This window comes from Terrapene carolina, unplaced genomic scaffold, assembly GCF_002925995.2.
Source record: "Terrapene carolina triunguis isolate 2854851 unplaced genomic scaffold, T_m_triunguis-2.0 Scaffold69, whole genome shotgun sequence".
Taxonomy (NCBI): domain Eukaryota; kingdom Metazoa; phylum Chordata; order Testudines; family Emydidae; genus Terrapene; species Terrapene triunguis.
Genome location: NW_020664420.1, coordinates 19323191 through 19337980, shown reverse-complemented (window position 1 = coordinate 19337980; position 14790 = coordinate 19323191). Strand labels below are relative to the sequence as shown.

The 14790-nt window shown below is 41.1% G+C and overlaps 1 protein-coding gene across 1 annotated transcript in view; it reads right to left on the bottom strand.

The window, feature by feature from the left end:
- The window catches only part of WDR70 (WD repeat domain 70), a 254989-nt gene that overhangs the window by 238195 nt on the left and 2004 nt on the right, over positions 1-14790 (bottom strand). The window contains exons 2-4 of the mRNA XM_026649057.2: positions 12866-12928; positions 12170-12253; positions 1851-1971 (exon numbers count right to left, since the gene is read on the bottom strand). Coding sequence (XP_026504842.1) covers positions 1851-1971; positions 12170-12253; positions 12866-12928 — 268 coding nt within the window. The remainder of the gene's footprint in view (positions 1-1850; positions 1972-12169; positions 12254-12865; positions 12929-14790) is intronic.

Here is a 14790-nt window from a genome sequence, read left to right as displayed (position 1 = left end):
TAGAACTTCCTACAGCCAGGGGAGAAATCATGGGGTGGGTCTGGCAGCCTCAGATGCTGTGAAAGGGAAGAGGAAGTCCCGTCCTCCCCAGTCCAGGCGAGGCTAGCAGCTGAGCCTGCCGCAGGGTAGGAGCCACCAGCTGGGTCTTCCCCATTCCTGCCCCCTGTCCCATAGTGATTTACCTCTCTGCCAGCTGCCCGGGGCATGCAAAACATACTGCTGGGGGCGGTCTCATGACCACTCTTGTGGCTTCCCTTTGCTTCCCCGTCAGAAAGTCATTTTTCTGCAGGGAAGCAAAGAAATCTGCGGGGGATATAAATTCTGCACATGCGTAGTGGTGCATAATTCCCCCAGGAGTAATATTGTGTTTGTGTGTGTGTATTATATACATATAAAACTGTCAAGAACTTCTTAGGTTAATTTTAGTATGGGGTGTGGCTAGATTACTCAATGTACTTGAAATACAAAGACTAAATATTGAGGAGAAAAGTTACCATCTGATGGCTAGCAGAACAAGTTGGTTACCTTGGATCAGTTCCCGAATGACAAGCATCACAAAGACTGCTAGATTTGGTGCAATTTTGGTAGTCTCAGTAGAGAGGACAAAGGTCTGAACTATGGGCCTTAATTAGCCTCTCACTATTATGTATTGTCCCTCCAGATTAACACTGGGCACAGTGACACATTCTCTTCCCAGCTTCCTGTCTCTTTCAGCATCAAGTTCAAATCCCTTAGCATAACTTTCAAGGTAATGTGTAACTCTGGAATCTGACTACAGCTCAGACTTTTTCTATCAGACTCTCACCTCATGCCCTCTGGCAATCCCAGAGCCCCAATAACATCAATGGAACTCCCCCTAGTTACAATGGTCCACCTGCATGAATCAGATTGCTGAATAGGGTCCCTTGCCTTCTCCCACTTTCCAACCTGCATAACCAATCTATTCTTCCTCAAATCCCTTATCCAAAAGAAATGTGTTCTGAGAATTTTCTATTATTCTGCCTCCTCTTATATCCTACTTTACTCCTTATATTTAAGCCTCCCCCTCACACACAATGTGCAAGTCTCAGACCTAATATCAGTCACAGCAAGTTTAATTGTAACCTCAGCCTTCCATTAACAAGATATCAATACTGAAGATTAGCATTTTAGTAGGGTAAGAGTGTAGAGAAAATATTTATATTTTTTTCAGTTTACTTTGTGCATTTGACAGCACTTTGTGTATAGTCAGTTACTTAAATCACTGGCCACAGTTCATGTGAAGGTTTCCACATAGCAACAGGAGAGAAAACAATTTTATAATAGAAACTGTGAGCACTATAAGGCAACTAGTACAAAACTATGTAGTTTTATAATTATATGTAGCATGCATGTAGAGGCTACATATATATATTGATTTGTTTTCCAGTCTATATGGACAAATGTGTTTTATCCAATTTTAGATGGCAACAGCAGCTGTTTGTTCCTTGATTTGACACAGTTATGATTGTTTATTACTTTGACCCACTGTCCATGACTTTTACTTGACTTCATTTTTTAAGTACAAAAAATTGGCAGAATCTAATGTATAAAAAAGAAAACAAGTGCACAAAGCTTTAACAGTGAGAAGATGGCAACCAAAATAGCACACAGCCCTTCAATGTGTTTATAAGCCATAAAACTATTGTAAATTGAGACCATATTAAGAAAGTGTAGATTAATAATTGCAAATTACAGTGAAACAAATGTCAGTTTACATAGTTTTGTGGACACAAGTTCAGTGGTCCCTGTCCTCCTCTCAAAAGAGTTCAGACAGTCCTTCAGAGAAAACAGTTGTAAGATGGTATGATGCTTCCACTATATCTAGGTACCTGCAAGTTAATGCGGAGCAAGCTCCCATCACACTTGAGCCTGAAGCTGCTGAATCAACATCTTCATGTTGGCTTCTTAGTTCTTCTTCTTTCTGGGCTTCCTCTTCTCTTGCATGGGCTTCTAAATATGGAGTGAACATGCAACTGTTAGATCTCCATGTTTTCAGCATGTAAATTAATGAAAACCTGGTACTTCTTTTTGAGACAGTATTACTAAATTCTTCATTTTCAGACATATATTCCAGAAGTATAAAGAGATGAAAGTAGAGCATTTTAATTTAAACTGATTGCTTAATTTACCCACACAATAAAAATGCTAATTTCCTTTACATTTCTGTCATTTTGATACCAAAATGCTTACCCAAAGAAACAAACCTCTCGGGAAAAGGCAAGCTTAAGATGCTAAAACTGTTAGCTCATACAGAATAAATATATGTTTTATAGCGTATACCACTGTTTCACATTTGAACATTTTCAATGTCAACGAGGTATGATTAGTCAATACTGATCTTTAATTTTTTCTGGAACAGGGTATTGGAAATTAAATCAGTTGAAGCAAGTCTAGTACACATTGGTGTCATTAAGTTTGTTACAGCTCTCACTCGTTACTTCCATTTTCCTCACTATAGAGGAGTCCCTATAGAACCATCTGTCACACTGTCTGGAGTTTCAGAGTAGAGCCGTGTTAGTCTGTATCCGCAAAAAGAACAGAAGTACTTGTGGCACCTTAGAGACTAACAAATTTATTTGAGCATAAGCTTTCGTGGGCTACAGCCTACTTCATCGGATGCATGTAGTGGAAAATACAGTAGGAAGATATATATATATACACACACAGAGAACATGAAACAATGGGTGTTACTATACACACTATAAGGAGAGTGATCAGTTAAGGTGAGCTTTTATCAGCAGGAGAGAAAAAAAACTGTTTGTAGTGGTAATGAAAATGGCCCATTTCCAGCAATTGACAAGGAGAGATGAGGAACTGTGGTGGGGGCGGGAGATAAGCATGGGGAAATAGTTTTATTTTGTGTAATGGCCCATCCACTCCCAGTCTTTGTTCAAGCCTAATTTAATGGTGTCCAATTTGCAAATTAATTCCAATTCAGCAGTCTCTCATTGGAGTCTGTTTTTGAAGTTTTTTTGTTGTAATGTTGCAACTTTTAGGTCTGTAATTGAGTGGCCAGGGAGATTGAAGTGTTCTCCAACTGGTTTTTGAATGTTATAATTCTTGACGTCTGATTTGTGCCCATTTATTCTTTTACGTAGAGACTGTCCAGTTTGGCCAATGTACATGGCAGAGGGGCACTGCTGGCACATATCACTTTGGTAGATGTGCAGGTGAACGAGCCTCTGATAGTGTGGCTGACGTGAGTAGGTCCTATGACGGTATCCCCTGAATAGATATGTGGACAGAGTTGGCAACGGGCTTTGTTGCAAGGATAGGTTCCTGGGTTAGTGTTTTTGTTGTGTGGTGTGTGGTTGCTGGTTAGTATTTGCTTCAGGTTTGGGGGCTGTCTGTAAACAAGGACTGGCCTGTCTCCCAAGATCTGTGAGAGTGATGGATCGTCCTTCAGGATAGGTTGTAGATCCTTGATGATGTGCTGGAGAGGTTTTAGTTGGGGGCTGAAGGTGATGGCTAGTGGCGTTCTGTTACTTTCTTTGTTGGGCCTGTTCTGTAGTAGGTGACTTCTGGGTACTTGTCTGGCTCTGTCAATCTGTTTTTTCACTACAGCAGGTGGATATTGTAGTTGTAAGAATGCTTGATAGAGATCTTGTAGGTGTTTGTCTCTGTCTGAGGGGTTGGAACAAATGCGATTGTATCGTAGAGCTTGGCTGTAGACAGTGGATCGAGTGGTGTGGTCTGGATGAAAGCTGGAGGCATGTAGGTAAGTACAGTGGTCAGTAGGTCTCCAGTATAGGGTGGTGTTTATGTGGCCATCGTTTATTAGTACTGTAGTGTCTGGAGTGACTCACAACCATGAGTGTCTCCCTCAGGGCAGACTTAAAAAGCAGGGCAGACATCCCAGTTGGTGGTATGTTCTGTAATTAGATTTCACCAAGCCAGTAACAAATGTGAACTCCTTAAGTACTACACTAGATTTATAAGGCAGTCACAGACTCTCTCCTTATATAATCCAGTCTATCTTGCCACCGAGGCAAGACGGACTATGTGATAAATGGTCACTTACACCCAAAAATCACAAAACATTCAGGATAGACGGAGTCCCAAGAGAACAGTCACTCACCCAGATTGATTTGCATCCTAGATCTCACACCAAAGACAAACGCTAGTAGCCAATTCTAACTAACTCTAATTCTAAACTAACTAAATATTTATTAGTTAAGAAAAAGGAATGAGAGTTATTGAGAGGTTAAAGCAGGTAAAAATATATGAACAGGTGAACTGGTCTATAATTTCAAAAGGTAGCAGAGATGTAATAATCTGCCAGTTTCCCAAAAATCTTTAGGGCTACCCAGAGTTAATGTAAGAATCTCTGTCTTCTCGTTTAGTTATTCTGACATTAGAATCCATACAGTCCAGAGATTAAGAATTTTTCTTGTGTCCATTTTATAGCTTCTTCTCTCATAAACCAAGATGACAGTAACAGTTCCCACACATATCTCTTCTTCATGGGGTTAGGGCAGTGGGGAAGGAATGCACTTAATATCTTTGATCCTTGATCTTGTATAATGGCTCATTTGCGTTTAATGAACAGGATTTAACATCTTCTTGTAAGAGATCATTATTTACGTTACACAAGGCTTCTTTCTCATTTGATGGGTTACTTAGTTACAAGTTATATACAATGAAAATGTTTGCTGATACAATATAACATGGAATATAGTTGAGCGAGAACAATACATGCAGCATGCTACAAGCATTTTATAAAACACATTCTTATTAACTTAGTATTATTAAAATATATATTAGATGTTAACACACTGCCAGCCTCACACCATCTCACCTACATTATGATAAAATTGAGTGCCCAAGTTTCTTTTAAAAATGTAGCTCCGTCTTATTATCAGAGGGAGACAAGAAACTGGGGTGGCTATAGTAATTTAGAAAAATATGCTCAGAGATGACACACACACGATGACCACTTGCCTTCAAATGCATAAGAATTAGTACACCTCTACCCCAATATAACGCTGTCCTCGGGAACCAAAAATCTTACCGTGTTATAGGTGAAACCGCGTTATATCGAACTTGCTTTGATCTGCCGGAGTGCGCAGCCCCCCATCCGCCCCCCAGAGCACTGCATTACCGCGTTATATTCGAATTCGTGTTATATCAGGTCGCGTTATATCGGGGTAGAGGTGTACTTCTTAATTAGGCTTATTTCTCATTTGATGGATTATTTAATTATAGGGGTACATACGATGTAAATGTTTGTTATTACATTATAACAGGATACAGAAAAATGAAAACAATTCATGTAACATCTCATTCGTTTTCATGAAGTTTAAACACGAAATACATTCGTATACATTTAACAATCACTTTGATCTATACTAATACACAAGTGAATTGGCCTGGCTGCCAGCTATGCATTTGTAAATGTTGAATGAGGCCTGGGGCTTTGGCTAAACTGGCACCTGGTCTGTCAGCATCACAAATTGCATGTTAGATCTCACACCAAAGACAACAGCTTATATCCAATCCTATAATAAACTATACACAGATGTATTAATAGGACAAGGAGGAGTTATTTACAAGGTTAAAACAGGTTAACACGTGTACACAAATGAGTTACTACCTTACGTTTTCCAAGTCATAGAATCTTCTATGATAAGCAAGCTCTATACATCCTTTAGGGCTAATTTCATTTCATGGGGAGGGGGAGTAAGAGCAGAACAACACAGTATTATGCTCTTTAATGTTCAAGGATAGTCCAATCTGGGTTCGAAGGGCCTTCCTCACTGGCCAGGACATAACACTTTCTGTTGGAGACCAACACTTTATACTAGTTAATGTCTATCTCCTGTCTGGTGATTTACAGTCACAGAGCACTTACAATACAAATATTACCTTTGTAGCCAATGATTTTAGTTTATTGTTCATTTACTGTGTGATGTTATGATTAATCAACATGTTATATCATATATTCATTATATGTTAGAGTTAATGTGTAGGATTATAAAACTATAAGATTGATCAGTATTTAGAGGAACCATGTAGTAGATATAAGTAAGACAAGCTGAAACGCAAGAACCTGTAGGCTAAGGCCTGCAAGACTTTAGCTTAGCTATTTTAGGCCTTGGAGACAAGAAATGATGACATAAGTGACTGGAAAATAACCTGATATCCTAAGATTATGGGAAGAGAGGTAACAAGTGGTAATATTGCGCAAAATTACCCGGAAGTTTAATATTAGATCATAAAAATACTGTAAAGGCGCAACTGTCTCTGACATGTCTTAACCACAGGATACAGGTTGTGTGTCAACGCTAATGAGAATAAAGGGAATTTACACAGCCTATAGAAAATTGAGGTCGCTTAAGTTTCCAGGGGACACAGACACAAATCTACAGAAGCTCCTATGAGCAGGATTTATAGTTACATGAAAATAAGCATCTTGGATGTTGAGGGCTGAGAACCAATCCACCCGTTCCAGTGCTGGTATTATTGTTGCTAATGTGACATCCTGAACCATTGGACCTTTACGAATTTGTTGAGTTTCCTGAGGTTGAGAATAGGTCTCCATCCTCTGTTCTTTTTCCAGGTTAAGCAGTAGTGCGAATAAAAGCCCTTCCTTCTGTGTTGTGATGGTACCGGTTTCACAGAGCCAAATGTAGGAGATAGAGGGGGGATGGAGGTGAATGGTATCAAATAACCTGTGTTGATTATTTCTAGAACCCACTTGTTCGTGGTGATGGTCTTCCATCTGAGCAGAAAGGGGTCAAAAGGTGTCCAAAACGGGGGAAGATCAGTAATGGTGTCAGCACTGAGGAATGGGTGCAGTCTCTCGGGTCCTTGACCAAACTTTCAAAATTGTTGTTTTGCAGAGGGTTGCTTGGATGCCGATGATTGAGCAGGGAGTGGTCGTCCCCTTAGAGGTCTCTGTCCGCACTTGTGTGTATCGTATTGTCTCTGTTGTTGAGCATGTGGGGCAGATATTGCATGCTGGGTTGAATAGTATTTCCCTTTTTTAATTCTTCTCTGTGCAGATGTGTATATCCCAAGGGAACGAAGGGTCGCCCTAGCATCCTTCAAGATGTGAAAGGACTTGTTGGTCTTTGCGGCAAACAACTTCAGCCCGTCAAAGGGGAGATCCTCTACTGTCGATTGTACCTCCCTTAGGAAGCTGGACAAGTGAAGCCATGAAGCCAGATGTGTAACTATGGCAGAAGCCATGGAATGTGCCACCATGTTTGTCGCATCTAGAGATGTGCTCAATACTGTGCAGCTGGGAGCAAGTTACATGCTGGAGGCTGCATATTGACTGGCCAGGAGTGGCTGTTCACCAGTAAAGCAGTGTAAAAGGCATCCTGGGTTGGGAAACTCAGGAGACATCTATTTAGCAGTCCAGATTGTACCGAGGCTAATGTCACAAGAGGACAGACATCTGTATGCACTGGGATATTGTGCATCCCACAGTCTCTCAAAGGTCGACACAGTTCTATACAGTCAGTTTCTTTATACACTGAGTGACTTCCTCACACTCCCCTTTATTTGGGGGGGAGGTTAGACTCACTGGATGGGGAAGCTGCTTTTGCTGCCCCAGTAACCAGAGCTGCAATATTTGAGCTTCCATCTGCCTCCTATGTGCCCTCTCCTCAGCTTCCTCATTGGCGTTGACTGATGCAATTTATTCCATGCATCGGTGGTGGGCTCATTCATCAACTTCTTTGTTGACCCTGAGTCTTTGGTGGGCTCTCTCCTCCACCTCCTCACTGGTCTTGACTGTGGCCTCGGCCTCCCAGATCCACAATTCCACCACCAGTCTCTGGTGCTTGTTTCTTCCTGGGCTCTCAGATACTGCAGCTGGTCCAGTTCCACTGCAGTGCTCAAGGCAGAAGAGTCCTCAGACTCTACTTGGTCAGAACTTATGAGCAAAGCTCTCAGCTCCTGAACTGGGGTTTTCTTTTTAGGGGATTGTGACATTGTCTAATTAGAACATAATCATACAAATCATTATTGCTACTGCTGTTATATAATTGCAATGAATCTTATACAAAGTATAATACATGGCCAGAAAGTGTTAAACAGCTTGCAGGCTGAATGACCAAGAGGCAACCTTTAAAGTCATGTTAGAAAGGTATGCAAATGGTAATTAGGGCCATTCATGGTAGATGGGCCAGAACTTTGAAATGCAAAGCTATGCTGTTAGAAGTTATACTAATTGTCTGTGTATACTCATAAGCGTAGCCATGTAAACAGACAGTCCCTGTCTGTTACTATAACTATTAATTCAGAGATTTATTCATTTAGATGAATCTTGCATGAAATAATGTCATTGTCGATGTCTCTTTGAAGTTTGTGATAGACTGTCTAATCGATAAATTGCCCTATGTTAACTTGTGTAACTAATTACTGGTGGTGCTTAGGAAACAGAAGGTTACATCAAAAGCCTATTGTTTACCCAGGACTGTATGGTCAAGTGGCTGCTAGAAAACTGTATAAAAAACCCTTGGGTCCTGATCCTGTCATATCAGATCTGCTTAAGCTTCATCAGGGGAAGTTTGAGTCGCAAGATTGAGATCCCAGTCCTAAACTGGAATACCCTAAATATGATATTGGACATTGGACTATAACCCATGGACTAAATTCTAAAAGAAGTCTTTGCAACTACAAAGCTCACCCTCTCTGCTATGAATCTGAAGCTCAAGATTGTACTTATGTCTGTACATATACTGACCTTTTAACCTATACTCACTCTCTCTCGCGCCTAATAAATTTTAGTTTAGTTAATAAGAATTGGCTGTAAGCATCGAATTGGGTAAGATCTGGAATATTCATTAACCTGGGAGGTAATGTGTCTGATCCTTTGGGATCGGTAGAACCTTTTCTTTTATATGATGAATGAGATTTTCATTAATCCTCCTCATATTTGACTTGGGTGACTAGGTGGAGGCCTGAGGCTGGGTTACTTTAAGGGAACTGTGTTGTTGACTTCTGAGCAACCAGTGAGGTATAACAGAATCTGTTTTGTGCTGGTTTGTTAAATCTAAGTATGTGAATTCTGCTATGATTACACCCGTGTCAAGTGTCAGGACACCAGTGTCAGTGTCCTGTGGCTCAAGGCATGAGTACCAATCTCAGGGCAGGCTGTTAAGAAGTCCAGGGCACAAACCCCAAATTGGTTGGCGTTCTAGACTTAGATTTCGCCAATTATCAAGTGAAACTCCTCAGGCACTATAACACCCTTAACATGAAGTTACAGACAGTCCCTATCCAGCTTAGCCTAATTTACACCACAAATCAAACCAATATTCAGGTTACTTCCAATCCCAAAGGACCAGTCACTTTCCCCAGGTCAATTGCACCTTAGATCTTACACTAAAGACAACACTTGTAGCCAATCCTCTAATAAACTATTCACAGATTTATTAATAAGAAAATAAGAGTTATTTACAAAGTTAAAGCAGGTAAACATGTACACAGATGAACTACAATCTTAAGTTTTTGAAGTAATAGAAGCTTCTATGACAAGCAAGTGCTATAGGTCCTTTAGGCTAACCCAGACAAAACACTTGGATCTTTTGCTTATGCCTAGTAATCCTGTCCCCCGGAGTCCAACCAGCATAAAGATTACAACTACTTCTTGTTTGGGGTTTATTCCCTTACCCCAATCCCTTCTGCTCTGAGCTGCAAACTCAGCTGATGGGAGGAATTCACTTGCATGACTCATCTTCGGGGGGGAGGGAGGGAAGGGGTGGGAAAGAGCAGAGTTCTCTTTCATGTTCCATAATAATCTCTCTAGTGTGGAAGGGCCTTGCTTGTTAGACAGAACATGACATACCTTCCCTTGGAGACCAAACACTTTATGCTAGTTAGTCTATCTTTTGTCCAATGATTACACAACCATAGAGACTTAAAATAGGTGATACGGTTCTATAAGAATGTGTTTCATGTTTAGACTTTATTAAGTGCTTGTGAATTGCTGCATGTATTAATTTCATTTATAACATCTGTATCCCCTATTGTAAGGTAATATTTAAGCATTTGTATTTTAACAATACAAACACACAGGTGAGCCAGACTGATTCCAGTTATGCATTTGTCAGTGTTCAGTTGAGACATGGAGTTTTATAAGTCTGTAGCCTTATGTCCACCACTTTTACAAAGTATACCTTATGAGGGATCATTTGAAAACTCATAATTTGCTGATCATTATTGTCTTGGTAAAATATAAGAGTCTACTATATGACATTGCTGAGACACGATCCAAGTTTAGAAAAGCAGGAACAAACCAGTTCCTCAGAGACAAAAGGCAAACTGACGCCTCCGGCAGGTGTCAACATAACCAACTGGACTATAATACTTAGTCCTGCCATGACTGCAGGGGACTGGACTAGATGACTTCTCAAGGTCTCTTCCAGTCCCACGATTCAATCACCTGGTTAACTGGTCATTCTTTGGCAGGAAGAAGGGTGTGAGCGAGAAATTTACATCTGGACAAAGAAACAGCTGAGGATTCCCATGCAAATAGACTTTGTGTCTTCTGAACCTCAGATGGAAATGATTTTTAAAGAGGAAAATAACTATAAGAGATAAGAACAGAGGACACAAATCATCTCTCCCTTCAGCTCTATTCATAGCATCGACAACATTTGAAAGACAAAGAAAGCATCATTGGACTAGCGAGGGATCCTGGCTGAAAAATTCAGCCAGTAAGACTGCTAGAACATGTGGTGAGAGCCCTTTTGCTTTAATACATAACTTAACCATCTAAGTGAACTTAGTGTGTGTTTTACCTTTTATTTCTTTATAACCAATTCTGACTTTTATGCATCATTACTTGTAATCACTTAAAACCTTGCTTTCTGTAGTCAAAAACTTTTTATTGTTTTATCTAAATCCGTTTGCTTGGATTGAAGTGTTTGGGAACTCCATATGAGGTAACAAGGTTTGTGCATAACATTTTCTGTTAATGAAATGACAGACTTTATATGAGCCTGTATTGTTGTCCAGGAGGGTGCTGGGCTGTACAAGATGCATATTTCTGGGACTTGGAATTTGCTGTGTCGCTCTACTGTGTAATTCAAGGGTGGCTGATAGAAACATTCTTACAGTATAGCTCAGATTAATTTACATGCTGGGGACTGTGTGAGAGCAGGCCAGGAGTGGTTGCTCTCACAGCAAAGCATGTAAAAGGTTGGAGAAGTGAGGGGACAACTGTTCAACAATCCAGACTGTACCTTGGAGAATGTCACAGAGGGACTTTGGCATGAGCTGGCACATGGTCTACCAGCATCACACATTTCAATGTGGAAGAAACATTGTATTTATTTAGATTTATTCAACATTAAAAAAAGGTGCTTAAGTCAACACACTGGCCCCCTTATATAACTGATTTTCACAATATAATCAAAGTGTTCCTCACACAAGCAAACAAATATACAATTTACAGCAGACTTAGGCCCCAAACCTGAAAGAACAGCAAAGCAGGTATACTCCTGCAAATGCTCAGAGCCTCATAAAGCCAATAGGCATCTGCACAGAAGTGTGTTCACATGGCTCTCAGCGTAGAATCAGAACCATGATAATCAAATCCTGCACCCATCAGCCCATCACCTCCTTGAATGGATCAGTAATTACACAGGCCTTGCATTATGCCTGAAAGTTAACAAATTCTGGTTATTTTTGTCCAGAGAGTGTGGAGAACAAATTCCAAGGTTGAAAGATGGTCCAGGATAATGACTCAGAAGCAGCTTCCTTATGTATATAATAAGGGGGCTCCAGCTTCAGCAACTTTGCAAAGGTGTGGCCTGGGGAGAGAGGTCTCTCTCAAGTAAGCAGACCCCAAACCATTTAGGACTTGTCTACATTCAGCAGTAGCGTGACCCTGCATACACGCATGCTGTGCAGATGACACCATTTTGCTCTACTAAAGTGTGCATGCACCACACACTCTAGGAAGGATGCTATTTTGAGAACAAAATGGCACTCTCCAGGCAGCAAAAGTCCCGGTATGTGGTCCCAGCATGATCCAGCCCCACCACAGCAGTCTACACTAGGATAAAAGGTGTATTTTCCAACATGTTTTAACACCTACATATAAACAAGGCAAGTGTTAAAAACATGTGTTAGATTATTGTGTTTTAGCCCTTTGTCAAAAACACAAGCACAGGAGATTCACCTATCTTACCCAGCATCTTTTTACTTCTTTCCACTGCAGTTCTTCGAGTTTGCTCAAACATTGCTTCCAAGTCAAATGTTCGAGCTTTCTTTCCTAAAAGATGAGGGAAAAAGAAATTTTGATTAAGACCAAGTAACATGAACTCCAGAAGATTAAAATGAGTAAGTGACCAGGGTAACTCAGATGCTCTCCAATTCAAGTTTCAGATTAAAAATCTCCCACTGGGGCTATTACATAAATGGGAATTGGGCACCTTCCTGCCCTTCGTGCCTTTGAAAAAAATCTACCTCCTCTCCCCCACTATACACACACACAGTTTATACAGTTACTGCTACCATGCTTTTTACATTGCATTTCCAAGCATATTGTCAAAAAGTTAAATCCACAAATACTGTAGTACAACCCAATGAGGAGCATTTTACTGTATTCTAAATCACAGCCCATAATATAAAATTGGGGAAAGAACAAACAAGCTTCAGCGTTAAGCTTCATCTGGACTGCAAGACCCTTAACAAGTGCATCCTGCCCCAACAGGTACCCTAGCCTTTTCAGCTATGGATAATGCTACTCTACTCCACAGAGACCCACACTCCTGTCTACTGCTCCCTTCACCATCCCCAACCAGTACTTCCCCAGTGCACAAGGTGTATTCTTCCAGCACACAGACATTGCCTCCTTTGCCCTTCCCATGAGCCCTGAACTCACCGAAGCCCGAGAAGCCCATCGTGGCTGCCAGCTCTGGATCGGGTCCTCCCACCAGCTCCACATCTAGAAGGGAACAGAGGGGTTAGAGTAAACTCTGTGCACAGAGCCCACCATTTCAGCACCTCCCCAGGGAGCTGCACCGGGAATCACAACAGGAGCCACCTCCACCAGCAGGAGGAAGTGACCACACGGGAGATTGCAGCAGATCAAGAGGAGCCCTGCCACAAGGGGATTGGCCCACTCACAGAGACTCCTAAAGGCACCCACTCAGGATTCTCTGAACCCCCAGCTACTGAGAAGCAGCCCTACTGGATAGGTAGAGCTGCACACATAGTACATTATAGCCACAGATATGGTGCTGGACCGACTCTCGTCCCTGCCTCTGTGGCAGCACCCAAGCAGGCTGCTGTTTCCCCAGCCAAACTCATTTCCCTCTCCATGTCCCCCAATTACCCTTTATAGTCCCCCTTCCCCAATACATTACACCTGTAAGTCCCTGGCATCGTCCTCCCTAAACAGGTTTAGCAGCAGGGTTAGTTGGAAAGAACTCGATCTAAACATGGCACAATCAAAGGCTCAAAACTCAGCGATCTGCCACTGTAGCATAAACACTACAACGATTATTTGAGAGGCGCCAACTAGCTCAACAGACAAATTCTTCCATCCACTTAGCTGTGAATAAACTGGGGATTAGGTCATTAAAACAACATTGTGCAGGACATACAATTTTTCACAACCCTGAGTGAGGTAGCTAGGTCTACCTAAATTTTAGGTGTAGACCAGGCCTCAGTGTCCAATGGGACAGGGTTATAAAGTGTAATGGTTGAGATTTTCCAACAGAGTCAGGTGCCAAGTATAGTAGATGATGTGAAAGCCCAAGCACTTCAGTGAGCAAGACATGCAGTTTGGAAGACAGAAGACAGACAAACTAAGCATCTCTTGGAAGGACATCCTTACAGTTTCCAACATTGTGGTTGACCAGGGAGAAGATGGAGGGATAACACTGTACAAGACCTAAAAGCCCTAAACATGCATTACCATCAATGAGAAAAACATGTGTTGACAGAAAGAGGTGAGGGCAAATTGTTAGAATGGCCAAGGACCTCCATGATCTATAGAACTATGGAGTAGGTGACTAACTCCAATTAAATCAATGGGAGTTTGGCACTGTTGTATTAACTGAGATGGAATAAAGAGCCCAAAGAGTCAAAGGTATTAACATGATCCTGTCACCATCCCACATTAAACAGTGGGAAACAAGTTTTGGGGTTTGGTATACAGAGAACTTAGCCGGCCTAGTACCATAGCAAACATCATTAAAAGTCATTTTAACCTTTTACTAAGGATACTGAAAGAAGGAAGAGTTAAAACATTTGAAATGTAAAGTATTAAGTAAGGCTTTCATTCTAGCTACATCCCTTGTTCCCTTTTCCTTCAGCTGTAAAGAGACTTTAAAGGCAAAACTCCCTGTTTGACAGTCTCTTAAATGGTATTAAAGATTATTATAAATAGTTTCAGTGAAAAAAGAAGTTAGTTGAAATGAGCTGGAGCAATTGTTGATGTCATTAAAGTCTAACCCCATTTCCTAGAACACAAAACAAGACAAATAAGAGGGAAGAAAAAACAATGGGAAAGAGAAAATGCAGCTTCTGCCTCTGGTATTGACTTTCACTTGCAACCTCATTGCTGGAGAAACACAGGCAAAGCACATGGTCTTAGCCACTCAAAGACCCGGCAAACTTGTAACACCATCAGATTGTTGAGGGTATTGCTTTTAGCTGCTTTTCTAGTTACAGGCTTACAGCAGAGCTCCAAAATATATGGTTGTGACTGGCTAAGCCAGACTCTTATTAGAGAGAAGAAAAAAAGAAGATAGGAGAAAGATAGAATAAGGAAAAGGAAACATGGAGCAGGGCGGGGAGGGG